Source organism: Myiozetetes cayanensis, unplaced genomic scaffold (genome assembly GCF_022539395.1).
Source record: "Myiozetetes cayanensis isolate MyiCay16 unplaced genomic scaffold, myiCay2020 scf4, whole genome shotgun sequence".
NCBI classification, from domain to species: Eukaryota; Metazoa; Chordata; class Aves; order Passeriformes; family Tyrannidae; genus Myiozetetes; species Myiozetetes cayanensis.
The window spans coordinates 50,224,151-50,252,099 of NW_026087631.1; the positions used below are offsets into that span (position 1 = coordinate 50,224,151).

At 35.9% G+C, this 27,949-nt stretch overlaps 1 protein-coding gene across 1 annotated transcript in view; it reads right to left on the reverse strand.

The window, feature by feature from the left end:
* Nucleotides 1-738: 738 nt before the first annotated feature.
* The window catches only part of JMY (junction mediating and regulatory protein, p53 cofactor), a 65,623-nt gene continuing 38,412 nt past the window's right edge, over nt 739-27,949 (reverse strand). The window contains exons 5-11 of the mRNA XM_050329484.1: nt 26,499-26,664; nt 23,076-23,263; nt 15,965-16,051; nt 13,063-13,158; nt 11,258-11,804; nt 9,377-9,687; nt 739-6,066 (exon numbers count right to left, since the gene is read on the reverse strand). Of these exons, the coding sequence (XP_050185441.1) occupies nt 9,380-9,687; nt 11,258-11,804; nt 13,063-13,158; nt 15,965-16,051; nt 23,076-23,263; nt 26,499-26,664 (1,392 nt within the window). The 3' untranslated portion in view covers nt 739-6,066; nt 9,377-9,379. The remainder of the gene's footprint in view (nt 6,067-9,376; nt 9,688-11,257; nt 11,805-13,062; nt 13,159-15,964; nt 16,052-23,075; nt 23,264-26,498; nt 26,665-27,949) is intronic.

A 27,949-nucleotide genomic window follows, 5' to 3' on the forward strand; every position in this document is an offset into this window, starting at 1 on the left:
CTTTGCAGTGAAGATTTGTGCTGGAAATACAACCTTTGTTTCAAATTGCTCTTAGAAATGTCCAGCCTTTTTCTTGTTTTCTCAGAATTGTAACTGCATTAAAAATTTCTTGTTCTAGGAATACACTGATTTTTATCTTCCTCATGTTAAGGGACCACCTGGACATAAAACCTACCTGCACTGCACCAGAAACACAGAAGCCAAAGGGAGACACAATACAAACATATCTCATAGATTTATGTTTACATAAATAACAACTTAAAATGACTATAGGAAAAAACCAGAAAAACTTACCTACAGGCATCCAGCAACTCTATTTTGGGACACAGTAAGTGTAATAAGGGAGACAAGCTCTTACCATTTCTGGATTTAAACTTCAATCGTTTTTCATAGAGTGTTTGTCTTTTGATTAAGAGATGGAAACTGGGTGTGACTTGTATTTAAGCACAACTATTCTGCGTGATTAAAGAGCAAGTTTCTTATACACCTCAGCTGTTCATGTGACTTCGTTTACAAAGATGTGACCTAAACATAATTATTCCCTGCTGCAACATATCTTAGACACAACCACCTGCCACTAAGCAATAAGAGGCAGCTTGAGGAGTTAAAAGAATAACAAAGGGAACCTAAATGAATCAGATTTGAACCCTTTTTTTTTTTTTTTTGTGGGAACCAAACTATACTAAAAATATTTCTTTTAATGTTGGAACATAGTCAAAGTTAAAACCAAGACAGTGGTCAAATAAATATCCTTTAATAAAGAAAAAAGGAATAATTTTAAAGCACCAAAACTGTGAGTATGATGTTACATTGCATGTACAATAAGGTGAATGCAGTACTTTGTGTACAGGTTTATATTTCTGAATCATGATAATAAAAAAACCCATGAAATACACAGAAATAAACTTGCATTGCAAAAAAGCTGCACTAAAGAAAAAAAAGACCAAAAAGCAGACAGTTAAAACTTTTTTTAGTTTTTAGGTATTGCTAGAAATGTCTGTTTAGTTTTTAACCTTTTTTTTTAAACATACTTGTGCTTAACACTTTATAACTTTGAGCATTTTCAGGCATAGTAAATTTGCAGAATTGTTTACAATAAAATATGCACTTAATATGTCCTTTTGAATATAATAGAGTTAAAGAACTTTCTTAAAGCCAAGCACAATGTGCTAGTAGTGTCTAATGATAATATTGCACAAAGCTAGTGAATGGAAAATTTGTTTTTATATTATTTCTTATTTATTCAACAGGTTTAACAAAGAAGTTAGTTTCACTAAGCTTCACTGGCTTCATTCATGCAAGACAACTTGCAAACATTTGTAATTCTTAAGCTTTCCTTTTATGATGATACATATTTTATACATTAAGATGAAATTAAAAATATATGGCAACTGCAACACCATGCTGGGAGATGTTAAGTGAATATCCCCAATACCCAACACCTATTTCCCAATTCAGAAATCAAAAATAAGTTTGTAATCTGAAAATCAAGCCAGTCTACAGCAAACTTATTACTGGATATTCAACAGACTGGAATAAAAATCTCTGCAGAGTTTGGACTATATGCACCAAAACAGTCATCATATTTTTTACTTGTTTCCAGTGGACACACTTCAGGTTAACAGCTTTAAATAATGCTCCATGTTAACATTAGAAACTCAGCAGAGTAAAATTCATTGCTTGGTCATTTCCCATGTTAGAGTTACAGAGCATTCACATTTGAGAATGGAAAGATGACCACTTCTGTCAAATTCTGAACCTCTGGGCCACAGAACACAGAAGACCTGAATCACAACAAAAATACATAGGTGTCAGGTTGCAGATTCACCACAGTCAGAGCTGTGAGTTTTGGACTAACAGTCAAACTGAACAGGAAGTGCAAAGACCTGTATATGCAACAGTCCCTCCCACAAATATACTGGCATGCCCTCCCTCCCTTGACCCTCCTAAAAATCCTAATTTTAAGTATTCAACTATTTATTGTATTAGGCGTCAATTAAATATAAATTCATTTTGTAGGAAAATTTAAATTACAGTATATGTATAGGTTAAAAATAGCCATTGCTGTTGATAGCATTAATAGCAATATGTCAATGTGCTTATTACACCAAAGAGCAATTTGCAGTCAAGTTTAAGATGATCTACTGTCTGTCAGCTCCAAGAGCAGTGAAATCATGCAACACACTCTCCCGGTAAGGTGCTTCTGTTACTCTTTTTCTTTGCAAGCAGCTTTGCTTGTTTGTAATATTAATTCTGTAGTGATAAACATAACATATTGTCCATGCTTATGGAATCGTTACCGGAAATATATCCAGGTAATTTAATTACATAAGCATTACAATGAAGATAAAATCTGATTACACACATGAGCAAACTTGATTTACAAATTACACTCTTGAAATTCAGTGCAACAAATGGAATAAGGGTAACAATAATGTTTCTGCTTCCTCAATAAGTTGCATCTTCAATAATGCACGTCATTAATATTAAACAGTACAGAATATAGCGTTTATACTCAAAATGATTCTTTACAAATAATATAGTATAGTATGTTAAGTTCTATCCCCAATGCAGTCACAAAAGAACACAATATATAATCATACTAATTTATTTTACAAGTGTCTGGTGTAGGATGCAGACTGTCAGATTTAAAACAAACAAATGAACAAAACTCAAAAGTGATGTTTGAGAAGAATAAAAAAGCCTTCATCTACCCTAGACAGATAACTAGCATATGAAAATACAGTAAAATAGTAAGACTATTGGTCATCTGTAAAGGATCTGGAACCTCTGTGAATGAGAGCATGAAATTTTTGTTGATGCAAATTTCATTTCTGAACAAAAGACTACTGCTGTTTACCTTACATTTTCGTTACTTTAGGAGAAACTGAGTATTTAGTTTCTTGTTCCCACTCAAAAAAGATTTTTCAGTCCTTACATAAGCATTTGTACAATAAACATTATGCATTCCAACTCTTTACCTCACAGGATCAATTACACCATAGTAGAAGAACAAAGAAAGAAGCTTCTAAAAGTGGAAAAGGCCCAAAAGTTGACCAATTGTTTAAGATAAATAACTAGCAATGGAACAATGCAGTCACAACAATGAAATGAAAAATACCAATACGCAGGTCTTTTTATGGAGGCTCCTTGCACATGTTTCTGTGTTTTTTCTTAGTGATGCTTGCCAAGATTTCTCAAGGACCAATGCAATTATTACAGCTTTTCTCACCTCTAGAGGAACTGACCACAATGCAGGACTGTTATAATTTCCATAAAAGTTTCTTGTGAATATACTTAAATGTTCCCCATTTGCTGCTGTAGCCATCCCACTGGAAAATTTCACATTACAAAGGACTGAAGTTTTATGCATTAGCCTGTGTACACTATATACGCACCATTTTTATATCAAAGTGGAAAATTATGTGAAATTGTGACATCTAGTGACTTATGGAGGATTAAAATTCAGGGATTTTTTCTTTTTTTTGAGCAGGACATGAAAAAAAACAAACATTCACTTTCCACACGGAAGATGGCCGTTTTGAACTGATATATACTGCTATGCTCGGCATCACAACTACTTTTTGTGTGCGCATAAAATACATGCTCATATGAGAACTCCATTTCTATACTAAGCTATCACAGGCATCTAAAATTTCAGCTAAATATGAAACATAGTAATTTTTTATGAATCATGCACACATTTTTCAAGGCAAAGATGACAGATTACATGGCAAACATACCTGAAAACTGTACTACAGTACAGCATGGAGCTACTTAGATTAATCACAACACAGTGGTAAACTGCAGACAAATGCTGTGCAAGGGAACCACTGCACCTATACTTTAAAATTACACTATTTTTCCTCGGCTTGGAATTTTACTAGTGTTCTATATGCATATGCCAAGGCATAAAACTGCACGATGAAAAATAGGAAAAAAAAGATACAAAAGTTGCTCATTCACAACTGTTAATTTTGCACTAAGTTTCAGATGAATTGTATAATGTGAATTACCATTCTACATCATGGTTCTGCTCTGTGCTACAGCCAAAAATTTATTTCATTACCTTGGTTTTAATGTGTGGTGATTGAAATTACAAACAAATGTAGAGCAAAAATACACCACAGATTATGGTATACGCAGTGTCAAATGATTATGATGAACTTTGAAATTGCTACTATTGCTGCATGAACACAGCATTAGGCAGCCTGCAACCATACCATGTAACTCAGAGTTCAGAGAAGCAGTTTAAGAAAAAAACATCATGTAGTTTTAAGCCTGTGGAAAGCCAGTATCAGATATTTCACAGAGCTGATCTCAGGACAGAAAAACAGAGACCTGACAACTAATTAAGCAAGAATCAATACAACTCTGCATTAACACTGCTTGCAGGTGATTTGAAAATGAATGTTCACTAACTTTGTAAGTAAGGCAACATGGTTAAGAAAATCCTTTCAAGATGTTTGACAGAGCTTTAATTTTCAGACAGCCACAGCAAAACAACTGAAGGGTCCAAGAGCTGAGGTTCCTTTAGGTTATACAGCCTATTGCTAAGGTAAGTTCTCCCGCTTCTCTTTCTGTAAGTAAACGGCAAGTCATGAAATCCCCTATTATAAGTTTTAACACAGTACATGTTCCATTACATGACAGCAGCAATGAGTAACTCCACTTAAAAGAACCCAAATCCCCATAGTAGTTTATCTGTCAAAAGAAGAACAGTGAATGGACGACACTACACAAAGGACAGGGACTGTGAACTTCCTGAACACAGTATATATTACGCTAGTAAAAACAAAATTCTAGTGAAAATTCAGTTTTATTAGAAGTCTAATGGGCTGACTTTAATATCACATGAGGTTTTTAGGTGGTACAAAGCTATTTGTATCTTTGTATTGACATACCTCTTGGTACTGTGGTATCATAAGAGTAGCTGCCTGCAGCCATTAGTCATGAAGTTTAGGACTACTCCTTTGTAACCCTCCTTTAAAAATAAAAGTCAGAATAAAAAGAACCAGTTTTCAGCCAGTAGGCTTTTGGGTATGAAATACAAACATTTTTGTAGCCACTAAAGGGAATAATGAAAACCAGCAGGAAAAGCATGATTTTCACAACGCAATTATCAGTACATTTGAGTGCTTTGATCTTTTTTTTAAAGAAGGCTGCTTAGACTAATCAAAAGACATTTTAAATTAAAAGAGAAAAATATTTTTAAGTATGAAATTACAAAATATTGCTTCTTATAACAAATGATAAAAGTATAACTAACTTGGTTCGGCATAGCTAAATATTATTTTAAAAAAGCATGAAAATGTCTACTTTAAAAAGATGTCAGACTACAAATGACCTTCTAAAAAAGGTGCTGTGGTATGTCTTCCTAAATGTATCATGATGGAAACAAACACATTCTCGATTATGTACTGAATTCAACTCTTATTTCTCACTGTGCTGTAGTCACTTGTTGCATTTCATACTGACATACAATTCTTCAAACTAAGAAGAAAAAAAAGTCTCAGTTGCATGTTACTGAATTTCAGCTACGGTAGTGCAACTAGAAATTCTGTTCTTTCTGGAATATCACACTGCTGCACAGCAATCTTCTCTGCCAGGAGCCATTTGTTTGAATTTTCAAGCACATGAGATATTCAGTGCAGTGAAGGGGACATTTTATAGCCAGTGTGGAATCCTAAGGTTACTCTAACAGCATGTAGTTGCCCAACTCAAAATGCCCCCCTCACTTAACTGGCCACACATTACTAACGCAATTATAAAAAGTGCTTAAGAATTGGGCATTCTTGATCGTATAAAATGCACATCTAAACAACTTAGCTTTCTGCCCAAACCAGGATTTGTTTGAACAAATGAAAGAAAAAAGTGACCTGAAATCAACATTTCAGGCTGTTTTTCCCATATACTGAATTATTTGTCAAAGAAAGACTTTCTTTGCCAAAAAAAGCCTCCTGTGGAATTGATGGTCATAACTGCTGGGTCTGAATTTTCAGAAATGTAGAGGAAAAGTAATCTTCAGCTGGGGTTTCTTTTCTCACATCGTTGGCTGTCAATCACCTGTTTGGGAAAAAAGAAAAAGGAACATCTGAAAAGCTAAACGGCTGTACGAATATTCTCTGATCAACATATTAGGCAATTCTAACATGCAATGCTAAGCAGCACTGTACTGAGCAAAGTAGGGTAATTGCTCCTAGGGTAATGACACACTAACTCTGCAGCCAGAACACACATAGTATGACCAGGTCTTTTTTTTTTTGCCTTCTGGTATTACTGGCAGTGAATACAGATTAGAGTTTGAAGAGGCTCAAAATACTGGATTAGAAGACTACAGAGAGAAAAAGTTCACTTGTTATCTGTTACTTTGTCCATCACTCACAGGAACCCACGTTTTGCATTACTTAAAAGTACTCTTAATATACTATAGTAGTTTATGTGTACTATTATGTACACACACACATAAATGCTTGGGATGCTTTTGATAACCAGTAATCTGGATTTTTCACACAGAAGACACTGTGCATTTGTATTACTTGTTCAGCTATTTCCGTACACAGAAGGCCTCAACATCTTTGCATGTGGTTTAGAATGTCTGTAAGGAAGGAACTGTTCTTAAGGAAGTTAGCCATAACTTCAGGTAGAAGTTAAATCACAGGGCAGGAAATACAGACAACTAAATCTCCTGCAAGAATTAGTTACTGTATTAGTATTAGTTTGTCTTCAAACTTCAATAATTAATGAAACCTCTTCAGTGAGCACTGTTAATATGCCCTGCAGATGCTTTAAGACACTTTTTGGCTCTTGATAAATGTACATCACTGTTTCAGATTTAGCCTTTATTTCTAAGGCAAATAACTGCATTACATTTAGCCTATACAGATGTACATGTAATTAAGCACAGTTCACAACACGTGTACCAATATACTTCAACACTTGTGCCAATATATTCCTGTATATAGTGTTTTCAATCTAGAACCTCTGTGCTAATTTTTGGGATGTGCAGAGTTTACCAGTTAAAAACCAGTAGGTCAGTCTTAAAGCACAGTATTAAATGGATAACCTTATAGTAAAAAATACTAATCTGCAATTTCTACAACAGACTTTCATTACATTTTATTCTTGTATAATGAATTCTATTAAGCCAGTCTGGTTAAGCAAGCACACTTATCTATATGGAAAGTATTTATTCAGCTGAATTTTTCAAGAGTTTTGTCTCCATCTCTGTTCTCCCAGAACATTTCACATGTTTTGTTAGCAGGGGCGTGCTTTTTCTTTCTGTGCTGTTAGCTGTTTTGTACAAATATTTTTCAATTGAGACTATTATCTATTGAATAATCTCACTGCATGAAAAGAGCATTCTTTTCATAATAAAATGTGACATTGGTAAGAGAAAGCAGGTCCCAGATAAATGAAGAACTCCCAAGCAGCGTACTCAGAACTCTGACACTGACACTGCATCCTGCTTATAGGTCCAAGTGATTTCATGGGACCTCAGAAGGATGTAGACTGGTAAAAAGGAGACGACAACCAGCGTACTAAAGGGACTGCATGGCAGTGATCTTCAGCCTGCATTCTGTACTGCTTTTATGGGGCTGCAGACAGCAGAGGAAAACGTGTATTCATACTGTATGGCAATGACCACAGAAGAATTCTAAGACAATGCACTTCTAATAGAAAATGTTTAGGAGGTCAACCAATTAGATTAAAAAAAATTTAAGTCATTCCTGGAAAATTCCTTTTTATCTTGAAACAAAACAAAAAAAACCCAAGCAAACATGATCCTTAACAGTAAAATAGATCTACTAAAATCAAAGTCAAATCACAAAATTTTAAATTTGGTCCATTATCTAACAAATTAGAATAATTGTACTAAGAAAGCCAAGTCAGTTCCAAGGCATGTCCTTTCTTACAGTTGTCACTTGATTTCTGAAGGGCTGCGGTAGTGAGATTTTTCAGTATGCATGGATAGAAAAAATTTATATCCAAGGAAAATTATTTTCACTTTGAGTTTCAGCAAGAGTTAAGTACATCTCCACTCCTTGATTTTCAGCTCCAAAACTAGTAGCACATTAGTATGGAATAGAAGGAGTAAGGCATAATTAAACAATAATAAATCATTGGAGTGGCTAATGGCTAGTTCATGAGGAAATAAAGGCAATATTTATTTTTCTTTTCAAAAATTTTAAATTATTTGAAAATAGCATACCAATAGAACAGTTTGAGACACAGTCTTTCATACACACAAGAAAATTCAGCAGATGATATACGCTAAGTCACAGTCAGTTTTTAAACAGCTAGAGCACTTTACCAACAGCCATTCTCCAGCTACAGTAGTAACTAACCAGGGTAGAAATACCAGATTGTGAACATTCAAAAGTTATTTGTTTTCTACTGCTAGATGTGTTGCAAGGATTACAAATATTTGTCTTCCATTCTATTGAAATAGCCTTTGATTTCTAAACAGATTTTAAAATTCTTTACAGATTGTCATACCTCTGGTTTCTCAAATTTCGAGTTTAGTGGGAATCTTCACTGATACTTAAATTCATCAACGTGCCAGTAGCAGAAAAGAACCATCACAGAACAGTGCTGTATCCTGCTGCTGCGATCAAGAATCTCTTTTTGCTACTGATGCAGACATGATTTTGAAAATGTATCTCTTGCCAATTTTTAGTTTGTTGTGAAATCATTAACTTCATCTGCTGAAGTCTGTACTTTCAGGCACTCTAGCATAGTATAATGCAAGTTCATAGAATTCATATGAATAGCAGAAATATAAATTAAATTTTTTTATATTTACTGTTTATAGCCTGGAAATTCAATTAAGTCAGAGATTTTACAGATTGAAACCAAGCAGTCTTGAAGTCAGTCGCACAGGGTAACCCATGAGATTTCAATGTGTTCAGCATTCAAATATAACTGTCCTTCACTTAAAAGTTATTCAGCCTGAAGTGACAGACATGCCAAATTTTTACAAGGCTAGAAGTAATTAAAAAATAAGTATAAGGTGCATCCAAGAGTGATTGTGCTGCTTTTTAAAGCTTTTTGGTAAGCTGGAAACTGTCCCTTCAAATTTATTAAATAAAATAGAGCTTTTTCTAGGAGCAGTCCTGTCAATATTCAGCAAAAGTACTCAGACTAAAAGTAAAAAGCTAAGATACTGTCTATAAAAGTTTTCCTTATTATAAACCTTAAATTCTTTGGAAAGTCAGTGATACAAAATTCATGTGTGTATGTTTTATCACACTAGATGACAAGCAGTTTAGTCACATTTGTACTACGTCTCCTAAAATGAATAAACTGAGGTTTATTTGCTATGTTTATAGAAAAACTGTTGCAGAAATATTTTTTAAAAATGTAGTTTAATTACAGGTTAATTTTCCCAGTCTGTGCAAGGCAAACTCTCCTCTTCATCCTCTGACTCAGGTGACGCTTCCTTAATCCGTCGCAATGCTTCATGGATGCTCCTTGTCAGAGGGTCAGTATCAGGCAGAATTGTAAAGGATTCTCTCAAAACATCTTTCTGCACCTTCTTCAGTTTCACCCCTTTTCTGATCTGAGCCAAGATGTTATTGCTATCATCTTCATCAGGAAAAGGAGGAAGACTTCTCTGCTCAACTTTTCTTAAGTGAAAGCTGCCACGTTTCAAGGAAGCCAGCACTTCATCCATCGGGGAACTCACTGCAGTAAATCAGAAGACCTTTAGTACTATTTTTACTAAATTTTATCAGCCTTAATTTTCATTTCCTAGAGATCAAAAAGTAGCTACATACTATCAACATGATAGTCCCATACCATAAGTATAATGGTTGTCCCAATGCTGTTTCAGCCTCTAAATTTATCTTCCTTATTACAAGGTCAAAATTGGTTTATACAGACAAGTAATTTTTGTAACCACTTAACTTCCTATCAGCCAGGTCGTAAAGCTTTTTGAACAAGGTGGCTTTCATGTTTGCAGTCAGGAAAATCAAATAACCTGCAACGAATCCAACACAACTAAAGTATTTTTGTTTTGACTTTAAAACTCAGGTAATGAGTACGTACCTTAGGTACTGGACTGTGCAATCCATTCTCATCACTCACATTTTATGACTAATTTTGCCTGTTGCCTGACTAACATGACATGCCATGAGGGGAACAGCAATACAGTCAACTGCAACAGCATGCATATTCTGCTTCTCTGGATTCACAAATATATTGGCACCTAGTCAAATCACACCCATAAAAACTCCCTTCCTTTATAATTAATTAAAACAGAGAAGGAAAAGATAATACTTCAAAGCAAATCCTTCCTTTATCACTAATTTTGAAACTTTATTTTTTTTCAGAAATAAAACCCAGGCTTTGGGTCTTTGAAAAGCTATAAGTAGACAAGAAAGCATTATAATAAAGTACAATGGTTTAAACAGCTCACATACACTAGAACATAAAAGGTGCAGCACTTAACAATTAACACATGAATATCCATCTCCAGGGGGTTTTTTTATACTGTAGAACACATTTTTTAAAACCTGTTTTGCATTTATAAGTAAGCTTTGTCCATTAGACTAAGGGCCTGGACAGTTAGAATAGACATGAGGAAGAGAGAAATAAAAGAATACAGGACTGCATATTTGGCAGTGGAAAGAAGGACTGTAAAGCACTTGTCTGTCATACACAGACAACCTTCTGAAGCCACTGAGAGACTTGGAACATCTCAGGGGATACAGATCAGAAGTAGAGTACTGCTGCAGACAGTAACAACACTCTTAAGAGGGATGACATAATTTGACTTATATTTATCGTATTATGATGCATATAAAACTACACACAATAGGTGCTTTATAAAAAATTGCAAGATAAAATGTAAAATAAACAATAGAACTGCAGAAAAATTATTGTTGCTCTGTTATTAAAAAAACACTGCACCCTAATACTTGCAGTGCTGGCAGTAAATAGATAAAAAAATTCTTTTAGACAGCATTTAGCTCCATTTTCTATCTAATGTAATGTGGTAGCAGAAAGTCAGTTTTGTGTTTTCTAACTGATCAAGTATGCCACACTGTCCTAAAAATCCTAATGTTTGAGTTCTCAGCATTTACCAACTGAAAAGGATTTAACAACTTTTGCATTAATAATAAATTATTATAAATAATAATTATTATTAAATCACAGCCCGCACTTTCCCACAGATCAATTCAAAAGAGGAAGGGATGTGCCTTACAATTTTTAAACTAACAAAAAATTAAACACACAGAAATTAAAACATTACCTTTCCTCCTCTGTACACCCTCTAGATCACCAGTCTTCTTAAGCTTCTTCTTGGCACTAACTAGCTGACTGCTATCAAACAGATGCGCTGGTGGGACACCAGAAGAGTGCTGGACTCCTTTCTCCACACGTTTAACAAAGCTGTCATTTTTCTCTAAGGATTTGGTGGCATCTTCCTTGGAGGGCAAAGGAGGAGGCGGAGGTGGAGGTGGTGGAGGCAAAGGGGTTGGAAGCTGTTCTCCAGTAATAGTCTCCAGCTGAGGCTGATTACTGGTGAGTGGAGAAGTGCTGACATGGGGCAGCTCAGAGGTAACACCATTAGGAGGCAACGAGATATCCTGAAGCTGTTTTAAGCTTGTAGGTTCCTGCACTTGCAAAGGCGGAACTGCACTTTCTGATTCCACCTCTTCACTCTTCTCTTGGCTTTTTAGGGTTGCTGGCAAAGATTGAGGCTGATCGACACAGGACACTGGGCTGGCCACGCATTTTCTTTTTGCATGAGCCAGCCGTAGTCTGGTTGATTTAAGTATGACTTGCCCAGGGTACCGCTAAAGTGAACAAGGTATTGATGATTAGGTAAGTACATGAAATGAACTATTCTAGATTTTAAGTACTTGTCATCAGGTTTTGCCTTTCTGACAAATAACTTTCATTTTGCTCTGTATGTAAAACCAAGGCAAATATATCCCCATCTATTAAAAAAACAAAGAAAAAAAAGAAAAAAATCCATTTTCTTAGTTAAGCCACAATTTACATGTGCAGGGATATATTATTGGGTTGGTATTAGGATTTCTCTAAGAACCAGAAGGTACAATTTTTTTTCTGGAAACTAAAATTTAGAATTCCCTCTTGCACTAATCAATGGCTCCCTCTGAAAGTGTATGAGGTCTGAGAGACCAGTCATAGTCTCCCTGACCTAATATATTGGCCTTAGAAGTGAATCATACTGCTTTAAAAGGTATGTCTTAATAACATCAAACTTTTTAAGACTTTCAAAGTACTGTTAATCTAGTCATTAAATTTGCTGCCTCAGTATCTGTCTTTTCGTATTAGTTTCATCCATAGCCTTTTTCAAGGAAAAGATTAAACTGCTCCTGAAAGACAGGTCTAACATATTCTACACAATTGTGGTAGGTCTAAAGCAGTAGTATGTAAAGATATAAGTATTTTCATACATAAAGACAGCTCATGATGGGTTGCTAGCTAAAATAAGTAAATCTGCTTTAATTAACAGAAGTTACGCAATTCAAGAGCCTTGCAAACAATAGAACATGAAGAGTGTACTGCTGAACAAGACAACCTTCCAGGAAAGAAACTTCTCATACCTTTTTTTATGTACTCAACAACAACAAAAAAAAGGGTTCACCACTTAAAATGGTCTCTGTTTTCTTGCAGTTTCAGCCCTTTCCTTACTCTTTTCCCTTCATTCCCCTTCTCTCTATCCATTTTCTGGTGCTTCCATTTTAATAGGAAGGGGCAGGTATTGGCAGGTATTCTAGCAATCAGTGGTAGGAGGGTATGTCAGATGGTAATGCTCTTTGTGGGAAATATCATTTAGATTACACTTTTTCTAGGAACATTTGCTGAGTGTCTTGTCACCAGGTGCAGGTGTAAGAGTGAATAGAAGTTTATTATGGCACTGGGAACGCAACAGTCAGAGGAATCTGTTATCCCCAATGCCATATTTTGTTATGAATTTTCCAAAGAACAATTAACTGCACAATGAAGCATAGTATATTTCTGGAATTAGTGAAAGCTTCTTTTGCAAAGGAAACTGGCAGAAAAAAACACCACTTGTTCTGTTACCTGCTTAAATGAACGAAGTCTGTCCAGTGTTTTCTGTCGTTCTTCACTAACCCAGGAGCTCTTTCTTTCCTCTTCATCTTGCAACTGATCTCTCTTCTGAGAAAATACACAGAAAACATGCAAATATTACATCCAATACTCTATTTGGCATCATTAAAAAAATTAATTAAAGTCACTCTTCTACTAAATGTCAAGAATTACTTAAAAGGCTACTTTTCAAATAAACGTATTTCCAAAGTTCAAAATTTGGCCTTTGTCTTCCTCTTAAAAAGCAACATACATTTCCTGTTTCATGAAGGTCAGGAAAGAAATTTTTCAATCTCCAATGGGAACACCTAGAAGACTTGCTGCCTTGAGAGATGAGAAATACTTGGACTAAGCAACAGAATGCTATGCTGAGAGAAACTTCCTTGAATTAAAAATTGTTTAAATTAGTCACACAGCAAATCAGTATCCATTTTCCCTCATTTCAAGAACAAAAGGACAGTCCAAATTGCAAGGCTGACCTTTTAAATGAGTCAGTTACTATTTTTATAGTACGAAAAATCACCAAACTCAGTATCACAAGGTTTTTAATCCAATACTGAGTAAATAAGGTAGATGTTTTCACATTTACATTTACAACAGTAAATCTAAGTTTTGTATTAACTTAAGCTGTCATTATTTAATGCAGATTGAATTAATGTAACTCTACTTAAGTAAAAGTTTGAAGCTCTTCCTTGCAGCTAAGACAGTTGTGGGTTTTTTGGTGGAGGGGATCTTACCTCACTGAAAACACACCTTTGGATCCATCTCCTTTAACAAGTCATCCTTTCTCACAAAACTTCATCAAATTTACTACGCCTTTGAAAAAAACACTAACTCCTCAGTCAAATTTACTGGACATGGAAGCTAGTTAACAGATAGTGAAATTCACTGCATGGAAGTTTGGAAGCTATCAGGAAAAGTGATATAACAGATATAAAGAAAAAACCCTGAACAAACCCTGCAACTTAAATTCTTAAATGTCTCACAGTATTTAGTATTGCTTTTAAATGCACATCTTCGTAACTAAAAATTATGACCACTTCTGTGAACTTTTTATTGTCATTCAGTCAAAAGCCATGTCTGCCTGCCTGACATTTTCACAACTCAAGTCAGTGACCTGGTGTCCTTCATAAAGAGCCAACTCCAGTGATTTATAAGGAACTAAGTATAGATGCACTAGGGAGAGAAAGAGGAGAACATGTCTGAAAAATAGTAAGGACGGGAAACAAGAAAAGGTAAAGAGGAAAAGAAGCACGTAGTAAAAAGAAAATAACAGAGCAATAGGACAAAGAAGTTAAAACAGAAGCATAAAGGAAATTTATATCAAGAAGAAAGAGGAGTTCTATCATCGTACCTGATTAAAGGCTGCATTCAGATTAAACTTCCTAAAGTAGTTGCAAACTCCAGGGGTTTTTTATTTTGTTTGGGGGTTTTTGTTTATTTCTTTTTGTTTGGCTTTTAAATAAAATTGTGAAATTGCAATTCTAACTTGGTTTCAAATCTGGACTCCCTTGAGGTTATCTTTTCAAAATTCTTTATGAAAACCAGTGACTTAAAGCCTATTTTACAATTTTGTCACATTATTAACAGAAAAGCCCTGCACAAACCCTAAAAATCAGCATAAGGTTCTTTACATAACACAAGCAGGCAACTCCATAATTTAAACCTCTGTAGTATCTGAGAGACAAGAAAGTCCTTTGGCTTTATTAAGTCTTATTTTTAATAAATGGACTACAATCTGCACAGCAAATTTCTTTGCCTTATTGTAAGAACTGAAAAAAAAAATATTTTAAGTTCCTCAAAGAGTATTCCAATACATACGGTCTTTGACAAGTAGTCTTTCCGTAACATAAATTATGCAGATGACTTTCTGGACAAATGTATCAATGTTAAAAATGTATAAGGATGAAACAGAATCGCTTTCACTAATCCAACTGAACCCTGAATTAAAGAGACTTGGATTTCAATGCATCTTTGTCAGTGATCTTTATTAAATATTGATACCATATCAGCTCCCAAGACCAAGCCCAGAATTAGAATATTCTTTAAGATAAAGTCTACTATGTTCAGCATGAGGGTTACTTTAGTGAGCCCACCCTCTGCGATGAGACTATGCAGAGAATCGTAGAGCATACAGCTGGAACCAAATACAACATAATTCAAGTAATTTCTTGCGTAGAAAGAAGAAAAATAACGAACAAGTTTATTAAGATTTCAGAATAAATGTGTATAATTTCCTTACTCATATCAGCTGCCTGACACTGTACTCAGAGCTGTCCAGAATCATCCAAGTGTATGTGATAACAAACTACATGCAGCTTATCCTAGACTGTACTTAGCATTAAAGGATTTTACTTGCTTGGTTCCAGTGTCATCCTAACACAGATATATACTCCTCTTACCAGCATATATGACATAGAAATCCATGGTGCAAAGGTCAGGGATACACATCATCTTTTTAAAAGAGCTATCACTCTGAATGCTCTCCTAATAAAGGTATAATGAGGAATGCACACTATTATAATGGCCAGTCTTCGCGAGCGAAGATCCGGGGAAGGTCTTTACACCTTCCAGCCTGCGCATTGGATTTTTTAGGTGAGACACAGTGTGCGCGGAACTGAGCCCACCCTTTAATCCTAAGGTTCATCTGCCGGGGCCAAGCGAGCTTGGACGGTGGCAGTGAGGTCCTCAGGACGTAGATGGATTACCTTTTCACAGGGTTAACGAGCTCCATCTGCCCGGAGAGTGTCCCTGACCAGGAATCAAACCCGGGTCTCGGCGGTGACAGCGCCGCACCCTTAACCACTAGACCACCAGGGGCTCCCCAATGCTATTAATGACAGGCTAAACTCAACAGCAGAAAATTCAAACTTACTAGCTGAACAGTATGGTGGATTTTGTACTCCTCCTCACTCTGGTGACGCTGCTGGATCTTTTCATTATGCTTCGCAATACAGATCTCCTGTAGGGATGACAAAATATTACCTATAAAATATGTATTTCACATATAGATATACAGAGTATAATGTCACATTTAGCAAATAGCACCTAGAAAAATAAAAGCTACAAAGCCTATCTCAGACAAGTTAACTTACATTAAACCCTAAGTGAAACAAAACCAAGACAAACCCAAACCTACTACCACTGTTGAAAGAATATATACAATTGACAGATGGTTGAAAAGTCTGTTCTACAATACTAGTACAAAAGTGGCAAACACCAGTTTGTTGATACTTCACAAAGTCCTTGTTTAACTCCATGTATTTTCACACATGGATAATAGCTAACTCTTGACTACACCACATATTAATATTTACGCAAATAGAGAGCTTCCCATTTACAGGTGTCAGTTCATCTTTTGCATGTACAATCGGCAAGCACAAACATGAATAAAGCTGTCCAAATTTCATCACATCCACTTAATAACCTGAGTTCACATCTCTAACATCTGTTTAAATGTAAATTGTCTGTAAATAAGAACAGATTAAAAAGAAAAAACAAAACAAAACAAAATAAAAAACCAGGCCATATTTTAACAGCCAGCAAGGAACAGGATGACAGTCAAACAGCAGGTAGATAGACAACTTTATAGGACAACACTGAGGGCCAGGAAATCAGACAGGAACAATGATATTAGACCTAGTATAAGCACCACACAGAATTAGAACAAAGTCAGATGTACACTAATAAACAAATCTCAGTTGTCTGAGAAGGTGCAGTGTAGGGAGAAGTCTGGAGTGTGACTCCAGCTAGAATATGAAAGAGATTGGCTTCCCAGCCATCAGTCAGTGTGACCTACTGGGTAGATCCAGAAAAGAGCTTTGCCACTGCAAGCATTGCATGAAAGGAGCTGACAAATTTACCAGCCACCAATCAAGGCACTACAGTTGCAGCAAAAAGCACAAAAATAGGGACTGAAGAAATAAACCTTCACTGTTTTGGACACTTAAAAATGAAGAAAAAGCTATGTTCTCCTACAAGCTGACCATGGGCATGCTATGATCACATAAAAAGGTAGTCAGTGTTCCTGTATGGAAAAGGAATAGCATGTGGTCTTAAATTATTCTGAACAGGAAGACTGTCAATGCTGCTCCTGAAAACAGGTAATCAACAAAAGCAAAGTTTTCTGTGGAAATACCGTCCCACCTTCATCAGAGGTATACCACAGAACAGCTTGGATGGAAGGGGATCTTAAATCTCACCTAGTTACAACCTCCCTGCCACAGTCAGGGAACCTTTCACTGTATCAGGTTGCTCAAGATCCCATCCAATCTGGCCTTGAACACTTCCAGGGATGGGGCATCCACAACTTCTCTGGGCAACCTGTTCCAGTGTCTCATCACCCTACAGTAAAGAATTTTTTTTCTAACAGCTATCTAAATCTCTTCTAGTTTAAAACTATTCCTCCAGTTTAAAACTATCCCCCCTTGTCCACGTAAGCTATCTGCCCAAGTAAAAAGTCACTCTTTTTCATAAGCTCCCTTTAAGTACTGGAAGGTTGCACTGAGGTGCTGGTCCCCACAGCCTTCTCCAGGCTGAACATCACCAACTGCCTCAGCCTGTCCTCAAAGGAGAGGTGCTCCAACCTTCCTGTAATATTCATGGATCTACTCTGAACTCACTCTTAACATGTCCATATATATATCTATAGTTAAACACTGGTGGGTTTTAGGTTTGTTTCTTTTTGTTTAGGTTTGGTTTTTTTCCCGGTGAAAAGAGTTACTGCTGGAAAACTTAATCCATTCAATTTGTAGCTGCAAAAGTACAAAATACCTCATCTCTGCATTTCAGAGACACAGCAATAGCTTCATCATACCAAGAGAATCAGAATGACTTTTTGTAATGCTACTACTGATTTATATTTATACTTTATTCTCTATTTAGGTTTTATATATTATAAAATAATGAGAAAATATAAGTTAAGTTTGTGTTTTCTGATATGTCTCAAATACTTGAGGGGTACAATTTATGTGGTGTTTTCAGCATCAGTATTTAAAGCTTTTTGATTGTGTACAATAATAAGAGATGTTTTAAATATGTAAAGAGGATAAACCTGACCAAAATGTATTTGGTGCTGACTTTGTATTAATAAACAACGTACTTTGATGAAATTAGATCTCTATGACATGAAATAATAAAAATACTAAGAGGGGCTGGAAACATGTTGCAGGACAGGATTAGCAATCTGAATCATCTCAGCTAATTGCAGAAATGGCCTCAGAAAAAAAAAGAAAGGTTGCCATTTCATAGGGACAAATGCAGGGTTCTACTTGTAGACAAGATTAAGTGACTGCAAACAAAGGATGAAATAAAAAGCTCCCAGATGGCAGTATTAAGAAAATTATCTGGATTATTATGGCAGTTGACAAGTTGAACATAAACCAATAAACTCTGGCAGAAAAAACCCAAAACCATCATAACTGGGTGTATGAGCAGGAATACAGCCTGCTGCACATGTGAAATAGTCCTTCCTTCTCAGCACTGGGAAGCAGGAGCATTATCATGGAATCATCAAGGTTGGAAGAGATGTACAGGATCATCCAGTCCAACCATCTACCCAGCACTGTCACTGTAACCCCTACACCACTAAACCATCACCCAGTGCCAGATCCAGATGCCTCTTGAACACCTCAACGGATGGTGACTCTACCACCTCCCCAAGAAATGTCCAGTGAGAGTACACCTTAAGAAATACATTGATAAACTGTATGGAACTGAGAAAGCAACAAAAAATAATGCTCATTTCTCTTTTAATCACCTGACTGATTTCACAGTATCAAACTATACTTCAATTTCTCTTTATTAAAGAGAAAAAAAGGGAGAGCTGAGGAATCATTTCAACCCTTATCACCGGATGAACTACAATGTTTAAGACTAGTAACATGTAGTATAAGTAAAAGAGATCTGCATTAGTGTTGTATTTAACTAGTTTCAGTGAACCTTGCTTTCAGATTAAAAACCATCCCAATTAAAAGGCGAGCTTTTCATGTGCTGAAACCATATTTTACTATTTTAAGCTATTAGACAGCACCCAAAGGAGGGCAACAAAGATGGTGAAGGGCCCAAGGGAAAGTCAGATGAGGAGCAGCTGAGGTCCCTTCACTGGTCTGTTCAGCCTGGAGAAGAAGAAACTGAGGGGAGACCTCACTGCAGTTACAACTTCATGAGGGGAAGAGGAGTGACAGACACTGATCTCTTTTCTGCTGTGACCAGGAACAGGACCCAAAGGAATGACCTGAAGTTGTGTCAGGGGAGGTTTAGGTTGGATAAAAAGATTCTTCACCCAGAGGGTGGTTGGGCACTGGAACACGCTTCCCAGGGAAAGTGGTCACAGCACTAAGCCTGACAGAATTCAAGAAGCATTTGGACCATACTCTTAGGCCATGATGTGGCTCCTGGGGATGGTCCTGTGCATGGCTAAGGGTTGGACTGGATGATCCTTCCAACTCAGCATATTCTGTGATTCTGTGATAAGCTCTATTCTGAGTAGTTATGCTCGTTGCTGTTGTTGTACTAATAATAATAGCAGACCAAGTAATTCTATGCCAGCTGTCACTACATCTACATAACACCTATTTTGGCATGGGCTATGCTTTAAACTTTGGGCTTGCCAAGTAATAAAGGTGTCCTATTAAATGAATACAACAGCATGTGAGGAAGCTTCCTAGATCAAAGCACATGTTATGAACACATCTCAAACAACTGCACCAACCAGTTGCTTCTCCCAGTCTACCTGTGATAAGGAACACTCTTCCTGGGTGCAAAATAGTTCCATTCCATCACAACTCTATTTTTCCACAGATATTTTTCTAGATATCTTCTACACCATTTTTTTCACCTCACCTGTTTGCTATAAATCTAGCTCCCTAATAAATCAGCAGCTTTTTTTCATATGATAATTTAATTAATACTAATGTGCAGCCAGCAGGGGGTAGACTGGCATAACAATAGCAATATCCTGCATGAAAAATCTAAAGCTAGCTTTCAGTAAATAAAAGTGGTGCTACTATAAAAAATTTATTTTTTAATAACTTACTGTCATCAACACAAAGGAACATCAGGAAATGATTGCTTAACAAATGCAAATACTTATGCACATTGTATTAAAAAATATGAGAATAAAGAGCTTATACTCATGGTAGTACAGTGAAAAAACCATCAACCTCTGTAAAACCATGAATTTTAAAAATGCTGGTTCAGTTATTCAGAGTCACAAATGAAAAATGTTTTTGATAAACAACTGTTAGCAAAGCTTCTAAATAAAGGTTTAGTACAATTATTTGACATCACTGAAAAATAAATGCCTCACCTGCAAAAACAAAATGAATAGAGACTATAGTCATGCAAGTTTATATTTAAATTACATATAATTTTACTCTACACAGAGTAAATTATTTCCTTTCACTGTATGTTCTCCTCAGTAGAAAAGATTTTCAAATACCTGGATGATGAAATGACCTCCCCTGAAAAAATAAAACTGATGATAATTTCCTATTGTTTCCTTTGTCCTGATATCTGCTGCTAGAAAGAAGACATTCTCCTGAAGGCATCTTCAGTTGCCAAAAATCTAATATTGAGCAAGGACTGTAATTTCTAAATATATCACAAGACTGTGATATACACCACTTAATGCACAACTTTCTTTTTGTTTTCAACTACAGAACTAACAAGGCTAAAAAAAAAAAAAAAAAAAGGAGAAAAAGGAGAGGAAAAAAAACAAAACCAAAATCTCACCAACTCAATTCAAAACAGAACACCTGTTTACAAGTCTGTTTCAAGATAATTTGCTGAAACAAGCATGGTCAGGAACACCACCTGAAACGCATTAAGAAGACTCATCTCAGTTCAACAACAAATGTTTCTGAATTGAGACAGACAGAGATTTACCACACAGTATTTTCTGTATTGATCAAAAAGTCACTTTTGTTCACATGGCATTCAGTCATCACTGCCCTCATTCTCACCACCCAGAATCTGCTTTTCTATCCCATCTGTATCTTAGTTTTGCATGCTTAAACTGCAAACACTTCGGAGTGAGAATCCTTTTTGCCTCCCAACTACTCACAACAGGCATCTCAAACAGTGTTCAACAACAATGTTTTGCAGTATCCCTAGAATGGTCTCTGAAAATACAAAGCTTTTTTATGATGAGTCAAAGCCATGAGTCTTGATTTTCCAATAACTGCCAGTAAGCGTAGTAGGGCTCTGCGTTATTCAGCAGTAAGAAAAGCAGCTACCAAACGGCTATGTTCTTTTGTGCCCAACCAGTGTCACACAACAGCACACAACAAGAGATTCTGCCTTTTCTTTTTGCTCAAATAAAGATCTTTGCTTTTCCCCTACAAGTTTATACATGTTATTCTAATGTGTCATTTCTTCAGAAGCTGAAAGCTAAGTATGTCACTGCAGCACTACACGCAGATACTGCTATGCTGGGCAATTAGATCAGTAAGAGAGCTGGAGGTAGTTCTGAGAGAGCTGTGATGTCCAGCCATCAAGTTCCACATGGAGGCATTTCCTCAGGTACTGAAAGCTGTATAACCCCATTCTTCCAGCACAACGTTGGGCAGACATAACCATATCACTCCTGCACTCTGGCACAGACAAGCAACACTAGTATATACAACTTTGCCTCTTGTCACAGTGCAGAAGCAGACACGCTACAACTACTGCTACAGCCAAAAACTAACTCCTTCAGCTTAAGCAGGGCATTTTATCATAGCATAACCTTGACGCAAATGAGCCACTGAAAGTGACTACTTCATGATACACATAAATAGGCATGCTAAGAAATCTTTACTCCTGCTTCAGGTTTGCCTCTTGACCTGTTAACTCCAGTAAGTTAGGTAAGGAAGAGTGACCAGGCCATCATTTTTAAACAGATTTGTCTGCTTTGTAAGATGTCAGCAATGTCTTTTCATATTCAAGAGAAAGTATCACAGTATAATATAACCTATGCAAATTAGTATAATACAAAAGATAGGTTCTACTCTTTAAAATACTAAAAAGTCCAGCTTCTTGATACTTTTTCTTTTTACCAACTCAAGTAAAACAAACATAATGACTCTGAACAAACTACTTCCCATAACTGGCTAACAAGAGACCCTTCTTTTAATACTTTATTTGCAGCCTTCTCCATATTTAGTTAATCACAGACAGGACAGTGACTGTAGAAATACGAAAGATCCAAAATATAAAATGTATCAACTACTGTTTCATTGCTCTTTTATGCTTCAGATTTAGGTACAGAAATAGATATTTTAGTTATGAAGGGGAGGCAAGACCTGAGCACTTCACCCTCAATCCGCTAGAACTCTTTATCTAAAGGGGTCGTTTTCCACATAAAGGGACATGACTGGGAACACAAAACCAAAACCAACCACCGATCCCAATCCAGAATGAGGCCTCACCCGACATTAGCCTTATATTACAAGCATGGGGTGGAGCCTATTTGCTAATAAGTATCACAATGTTTTCTCAAAACTGTCATCTAAATAGCATAGCTAGATTTACAAGAATATAGACTGTATTTCATATATATCTGCTGAATACAGAGTATCAAAGACACACGACCTAAGTTTAAAAGGTTGAGGCACATGAATGAAAATAGAAGACGCTAGTGAGAAAACACCCACAAGAATTCTCTTCTGCAAATGGATATAAAACTACTCTCTGTAAAAACATGCATTATAGCATGTACTTCCCATATGAAAGTATTCTAATTAGTTAATAGAAACAAGTTTATTTGTTGACTCCAAAGTATTCAAAGGTTCCTTTAAAGCTAGAAGAAGGTAAACTGAATCTTAAATGCATCAATTTAATAATACATGCTATTGTATTTGGTATTCTGTAAAACAACTTTCAGTAAGGAGTAAATAAATATAATCCACAAAAATTCTGGAAGACTTGGAAGTTGCATCTGAAATGAAATCTTTTGAAGTTTTTATTAAATTTGCTATGTTTTAAAAAAGGTAATTAAATAATACCTTCTTATTTCTGAGGTAGGCTTTCTTGGCTGAAATACGTCCACGCCTTGCTTCCAGCTGGCGGATTTTTTGTTGTAACTTTTGTAGCTCCTCTTTTTGCAAGTGTATAGATGTTGCCATATCCTCTTTTTCAAGCATGGCTTCCATACTTTCATAAGTGTCATAATACACCACTTCATCTCTTTTCTCTGTTTTAAAGATGTCAGCAATGAAAAAAAAAATAAAATCAACAGTTGGTATTTGATTAATCTTTCATTCTGCTCAATGACCACTCTCTCACTGAGTTGCAAAAGAAGGCTACAGCTCCTTCAAAGGACGATCAAAAATCAAGAGGAGAAGCACTAAACAGCAAAGCACTGTAGGGCTTCAAAGTTTGTATGAGGAACAGAAATTAATACCAATGCAGGTCAACCTGCTATTCAGGCAAGCTCAAAGCATTAAAACACAAATACAGCTCTAAGTGTACACTTGTCATCTGTAGCCTAAAACAAAATGCCCATGCATAACGTTGGGTCTCCTGACTAACACAAGGGACCCATGATGCGCACTTATTTCCTCTGTCTTCACCACAAAGTTCAGGATAGACAGACTCTTTCTGAATTCTCTGGCGTGAGATTCCTCTGTTTATAACCAACTGTTAATTTCGTGTAAGGGGAATCAGACAACAAGACACTAAAAATTCTCTCTTAGGTTTTTGATGTCCCCATCACTGCTTCTGGGAAGAAGGGAAGAAACTTCAAGGCAATCCTTCAAAGCATTGCAGGCCTGGCAAGGAGGTAATTACTAATAGTTTTATCAACACTCATGATTTTTAGCCTCCTGAGTGAAGCATTCAGAATAACACTCAGCTCATCTTTGAATGCTGTCTTCTCATCTCTTGCCAAGAAAGAAAGAGTGATGATTATAAATCCTTGCAGAATGTTGGGATGAAGAAGCAGCAAAGACCTCCTGTTCTTTACTTCACTGGCATATGAAGTAGGATATATTTGTAATACAGCAAGAGGGATATGCATGACAGTGCTGTCTGAAACAGGTAGATGCAGTTGGCATGACTGTCAAGTGTATTTCACAGCACCACCAAACTTTTTTATTTCAACTTCATCAACTACTTTCAGCAAGACTGTAATGTCTCCTACTTCAGCTACTATATTGTTTGGGGATGGGCAGTGTTACACTGTCCATTTTAAAAGCTGTTGTCATTTCATGTTATTTGTGTGAACAGTCTCTGCTGCAACCAAAATTATTAGTCATGCTACTTTCAGCTCAGTAGAAGTCACAGCAGGGACAGAGAAGAAAGTATAGTAATATAATAATCTTAAAATACAAACTAGTAAAAACATACCAATAGATTCTTTACTTTTGTGCTCAGTCTAAGAAATAAAACTACCATAAAGTTTTCATCAATATGTAAAAGTGCCAAGTCACTAAAACTCCCTTTAAAGTATCACCAAGTAAAAACAAGATTCATGACTAATGATTATATTTTATCATGCACTTATAAAATAGGAGAATTTACATGAAAATTTTGGTTGAGGACACTTTCATGCAGAGTTAAAGATGGAAATACACGTTTATCCACCATGAAACCATTTTAACAAGAATGTACTAATAGTTCGCATGGATAAGATATAACTTCTAACCTAGTAAAGTCCCACCTTGTGAATTTCAATGAAGGTATTTGATTAATGACAGTAAAAATCACTACTGTTGTTCATAATATGACAATCTATTATCCCTTGATACTTATCAGATCCAATGTGCTGAATTTGCAAAGGTGTTTTTCTTCTAGCTTTGAACCAACTAGCAGTCAATTGAAATCACACTCTTAAAACATTCTTTTGAGAGATCTCTGAACTATCTCTGCAGTGACAATACAGTCAAAGACAAAAGGAAAGCAACAGCCTCTACATGGCTTATACACACGAATTTCAAATCATACAGATGTGCAAAATCAAAACCATATTACTTTACTGTCAGTACACTTTAAAAATAAAGTGTAACAGAAGGCGAAACAGACCATGCTCTTCTTTTGACATCATAGGAAACAACACGTATTAAAAGACCACTGCATGTTTTAGATGTTTTAATTCAGATTTGGTGTTGAACAGTCTCAAACATATGTAGCCAGCATATTCAGCATAACATTATTCTTCACATTAATTGTTCTGTTCACGTAGGTAAAGTCTGAAGAGGAAATTTCATCCTTTGAACAAACCCCACTTATTTAAGAACTGTACTTTTCACTGTCGGTCCTATGGGATAGTTTTGGACTTATTAAACAATATTTCTAAAATTCAAAACAGCAAAGGAAACCAGAACAATGAACTATTTTGCTGACATGACGGAAGGAGCAAGGTGGTTGTTCAGCTGATTAAGGATTTTGTTTTATTTTGGACCAGGTTGTGAGCTAGGGGCTTTTTTGAGATTTCTGGAGAAAACATTACTGACAAGTCAGAATGACCTATGAAGGTCTAAGGTTTAATCTCTGAGGGCCTATAGGTTTTACTATCACTACATCAAAGACAAAGGATTTTGATACACTTTCCTTCTCAGTCTCCAATTCAGGGGATTTTTTTCAGTCTGTAAGTACACAGAGCATATCACGTCTTCAGTACATGCCTGATTTCCCACATACAAATCTATTTATCTCAAAAGCACCAACTAGCTCTTCACAGAACCACCCAGTCAAAGCTGCCACATATCTGTAAGTCATTTACAGAGTTTCCAATCCTCATTTTACATACTTGCAGTTAAAAGTTGTTTCCATCACAAGCCTTAAAGGACAAGATACATGTAACACTGAGAAAAATCCATGATACCTGTGTTTTCTCCTTTTCCAGAGGCAACTCACAGTAAAATCCAGCTTCAAATCTCTTACAAACATCAAACAAAGAAGTGTCTAAAGGCTAGAACTGGATTAAAAAATGCTGTGAGATTTACCTGTACCATTTCCATAGTTTTAAAGTACATGAGATATACTTGGTTCAGCAACCATAAGGTTTGCATTACTGCTCTGAGATAGCAATACAAGGTTATTTAGCAGAGGGACTCCCATTTGCAGAAATACCTTTGGAAAACCAATCATTTCCAAGAAATTAGTAATACCAATGCACATTTTTAGTTAGACAAGTCCACTAATTAAGTTAATTCCTCTTCCCCGAATTTAGGTTTTCAAAACTTAATACAGTATCCTATATGCTTAGTTTCAAACACAGGCAATGGCAACCATACCAAAACTTCTGTATGTGTATGCACAATGCCTTATGAGCAGGTGTAAATTTTAATTTAACAGTACCTATGTTAGAAGATGCAGCTCTTCACATGGCAACGAATTTGTTCTCATTTCATTCACAGGCTTAAGTAGACTCTTAGGAAGAAAATTATCTTTCACGGATTATGTATTAATGAAAAGAAATAAAGCACCTGACATCAGTCTTCTGATGCTTTCGAGTTGTGCTGTCAGCAGCAGCTCTTCACATTTCAAGATCTCAAACTGCACTTCATATAACTGAAGCTGTAGATCATAATAATCAGCTTCCAATTGGTCCAAATGGGCTAAGGCTTCTGTACCACCTTTCAGGCTCTGCATCTAAATGAAAACAGAAAAAAACAACCAACCAAACAAAAAACATACAACTCCAGGATAATAAGGTGAACAAAGCCACAGAATTTACCATTACAGCTAAATACTGTTTGGTACACTAAATGTAACATGTTAAAATGTTAGAACCACACACTTCAAGACATCTTAATTATCTGACATTTCTTTTGATATGGCAATGAAAAAAAATCCATGGCACTGTATTACACTTTGTGACTGTCAAAGTGACAAGTCATACACTGCATTGTGTGAAAGATCCCTCACACTGTTTTACTCTATTACCTGAGTCTTCGAAAATACATAATGAAATTAAAATTTTATTACCATCAATCCAAAAAGTCTAAAAGTTATCTTGCTATTGGCATCTAGAAAGGTACAGTAAAAACTGTCATTAAAGCTGAACCGAGGAAAAAATGTGAAAGGTTGTGGTAATGGGAATAAATATATGTACCGATCCTCCTGTAAAGACAACTTAAACTGAGGAGTGTCATTGTTTCTGGAGTCCTTCAAAGGAGAATAAATACACAGATCAAATATTTACGTTTTAGTACTTATTTGTGTTATATGTTTGACACAGTAAAGTGACACAAACAAAGTGAATTGCAATCATTCTCTTTCATACAGTCAAACAAGATTTAATTACTCAATACAGTTAGCTATTCAGACCATATTTAAGAAATACCAACATGTAAGAGGATCTTAAGTGCTGTCTCACTTTGGAGGGAATTCATGCAGCTCTACAACCTACATGCAGAAGAATTAGGGCCACATCCAAGTTCTCTACCTGCTCAAAAAATGAGTATCTGATAGTTTTTCCTCAGATAATGGATGTCCTGTTTCATATTGCAAACATTCAATCATTATGAAGAGATGTCTACCTAGTAAAAATACAGGACACAGCGAACATTTTAAATATATTTGCTAGTATGTTTTTACATTATGGTGGTTCCTCCAAGGTGTAAAACTATACCTGCAATGAATAGCCACAAATGGGTTCCAACAGTTTTATTTATCACATGTTTAAATACAACTTATACTAAACTAAAAAGATGTCTGTACTGAGTTAAACCAACGACCCATTTTACTCAATACCCTGTTTCAGAAAAAGACTAACTGCAAATATCCAAGAAAATGAAACATGTTAGGCCATACAAACATACTTCCTTAAAATGTTTCACCAGCCTTTAGCATGGCTTGCAGCACAGCTTAAGCCATGGTGCTGCCTTTTAAACAAAATAGACTTACTGGATTTAATTAATAAATTTGTCCAACC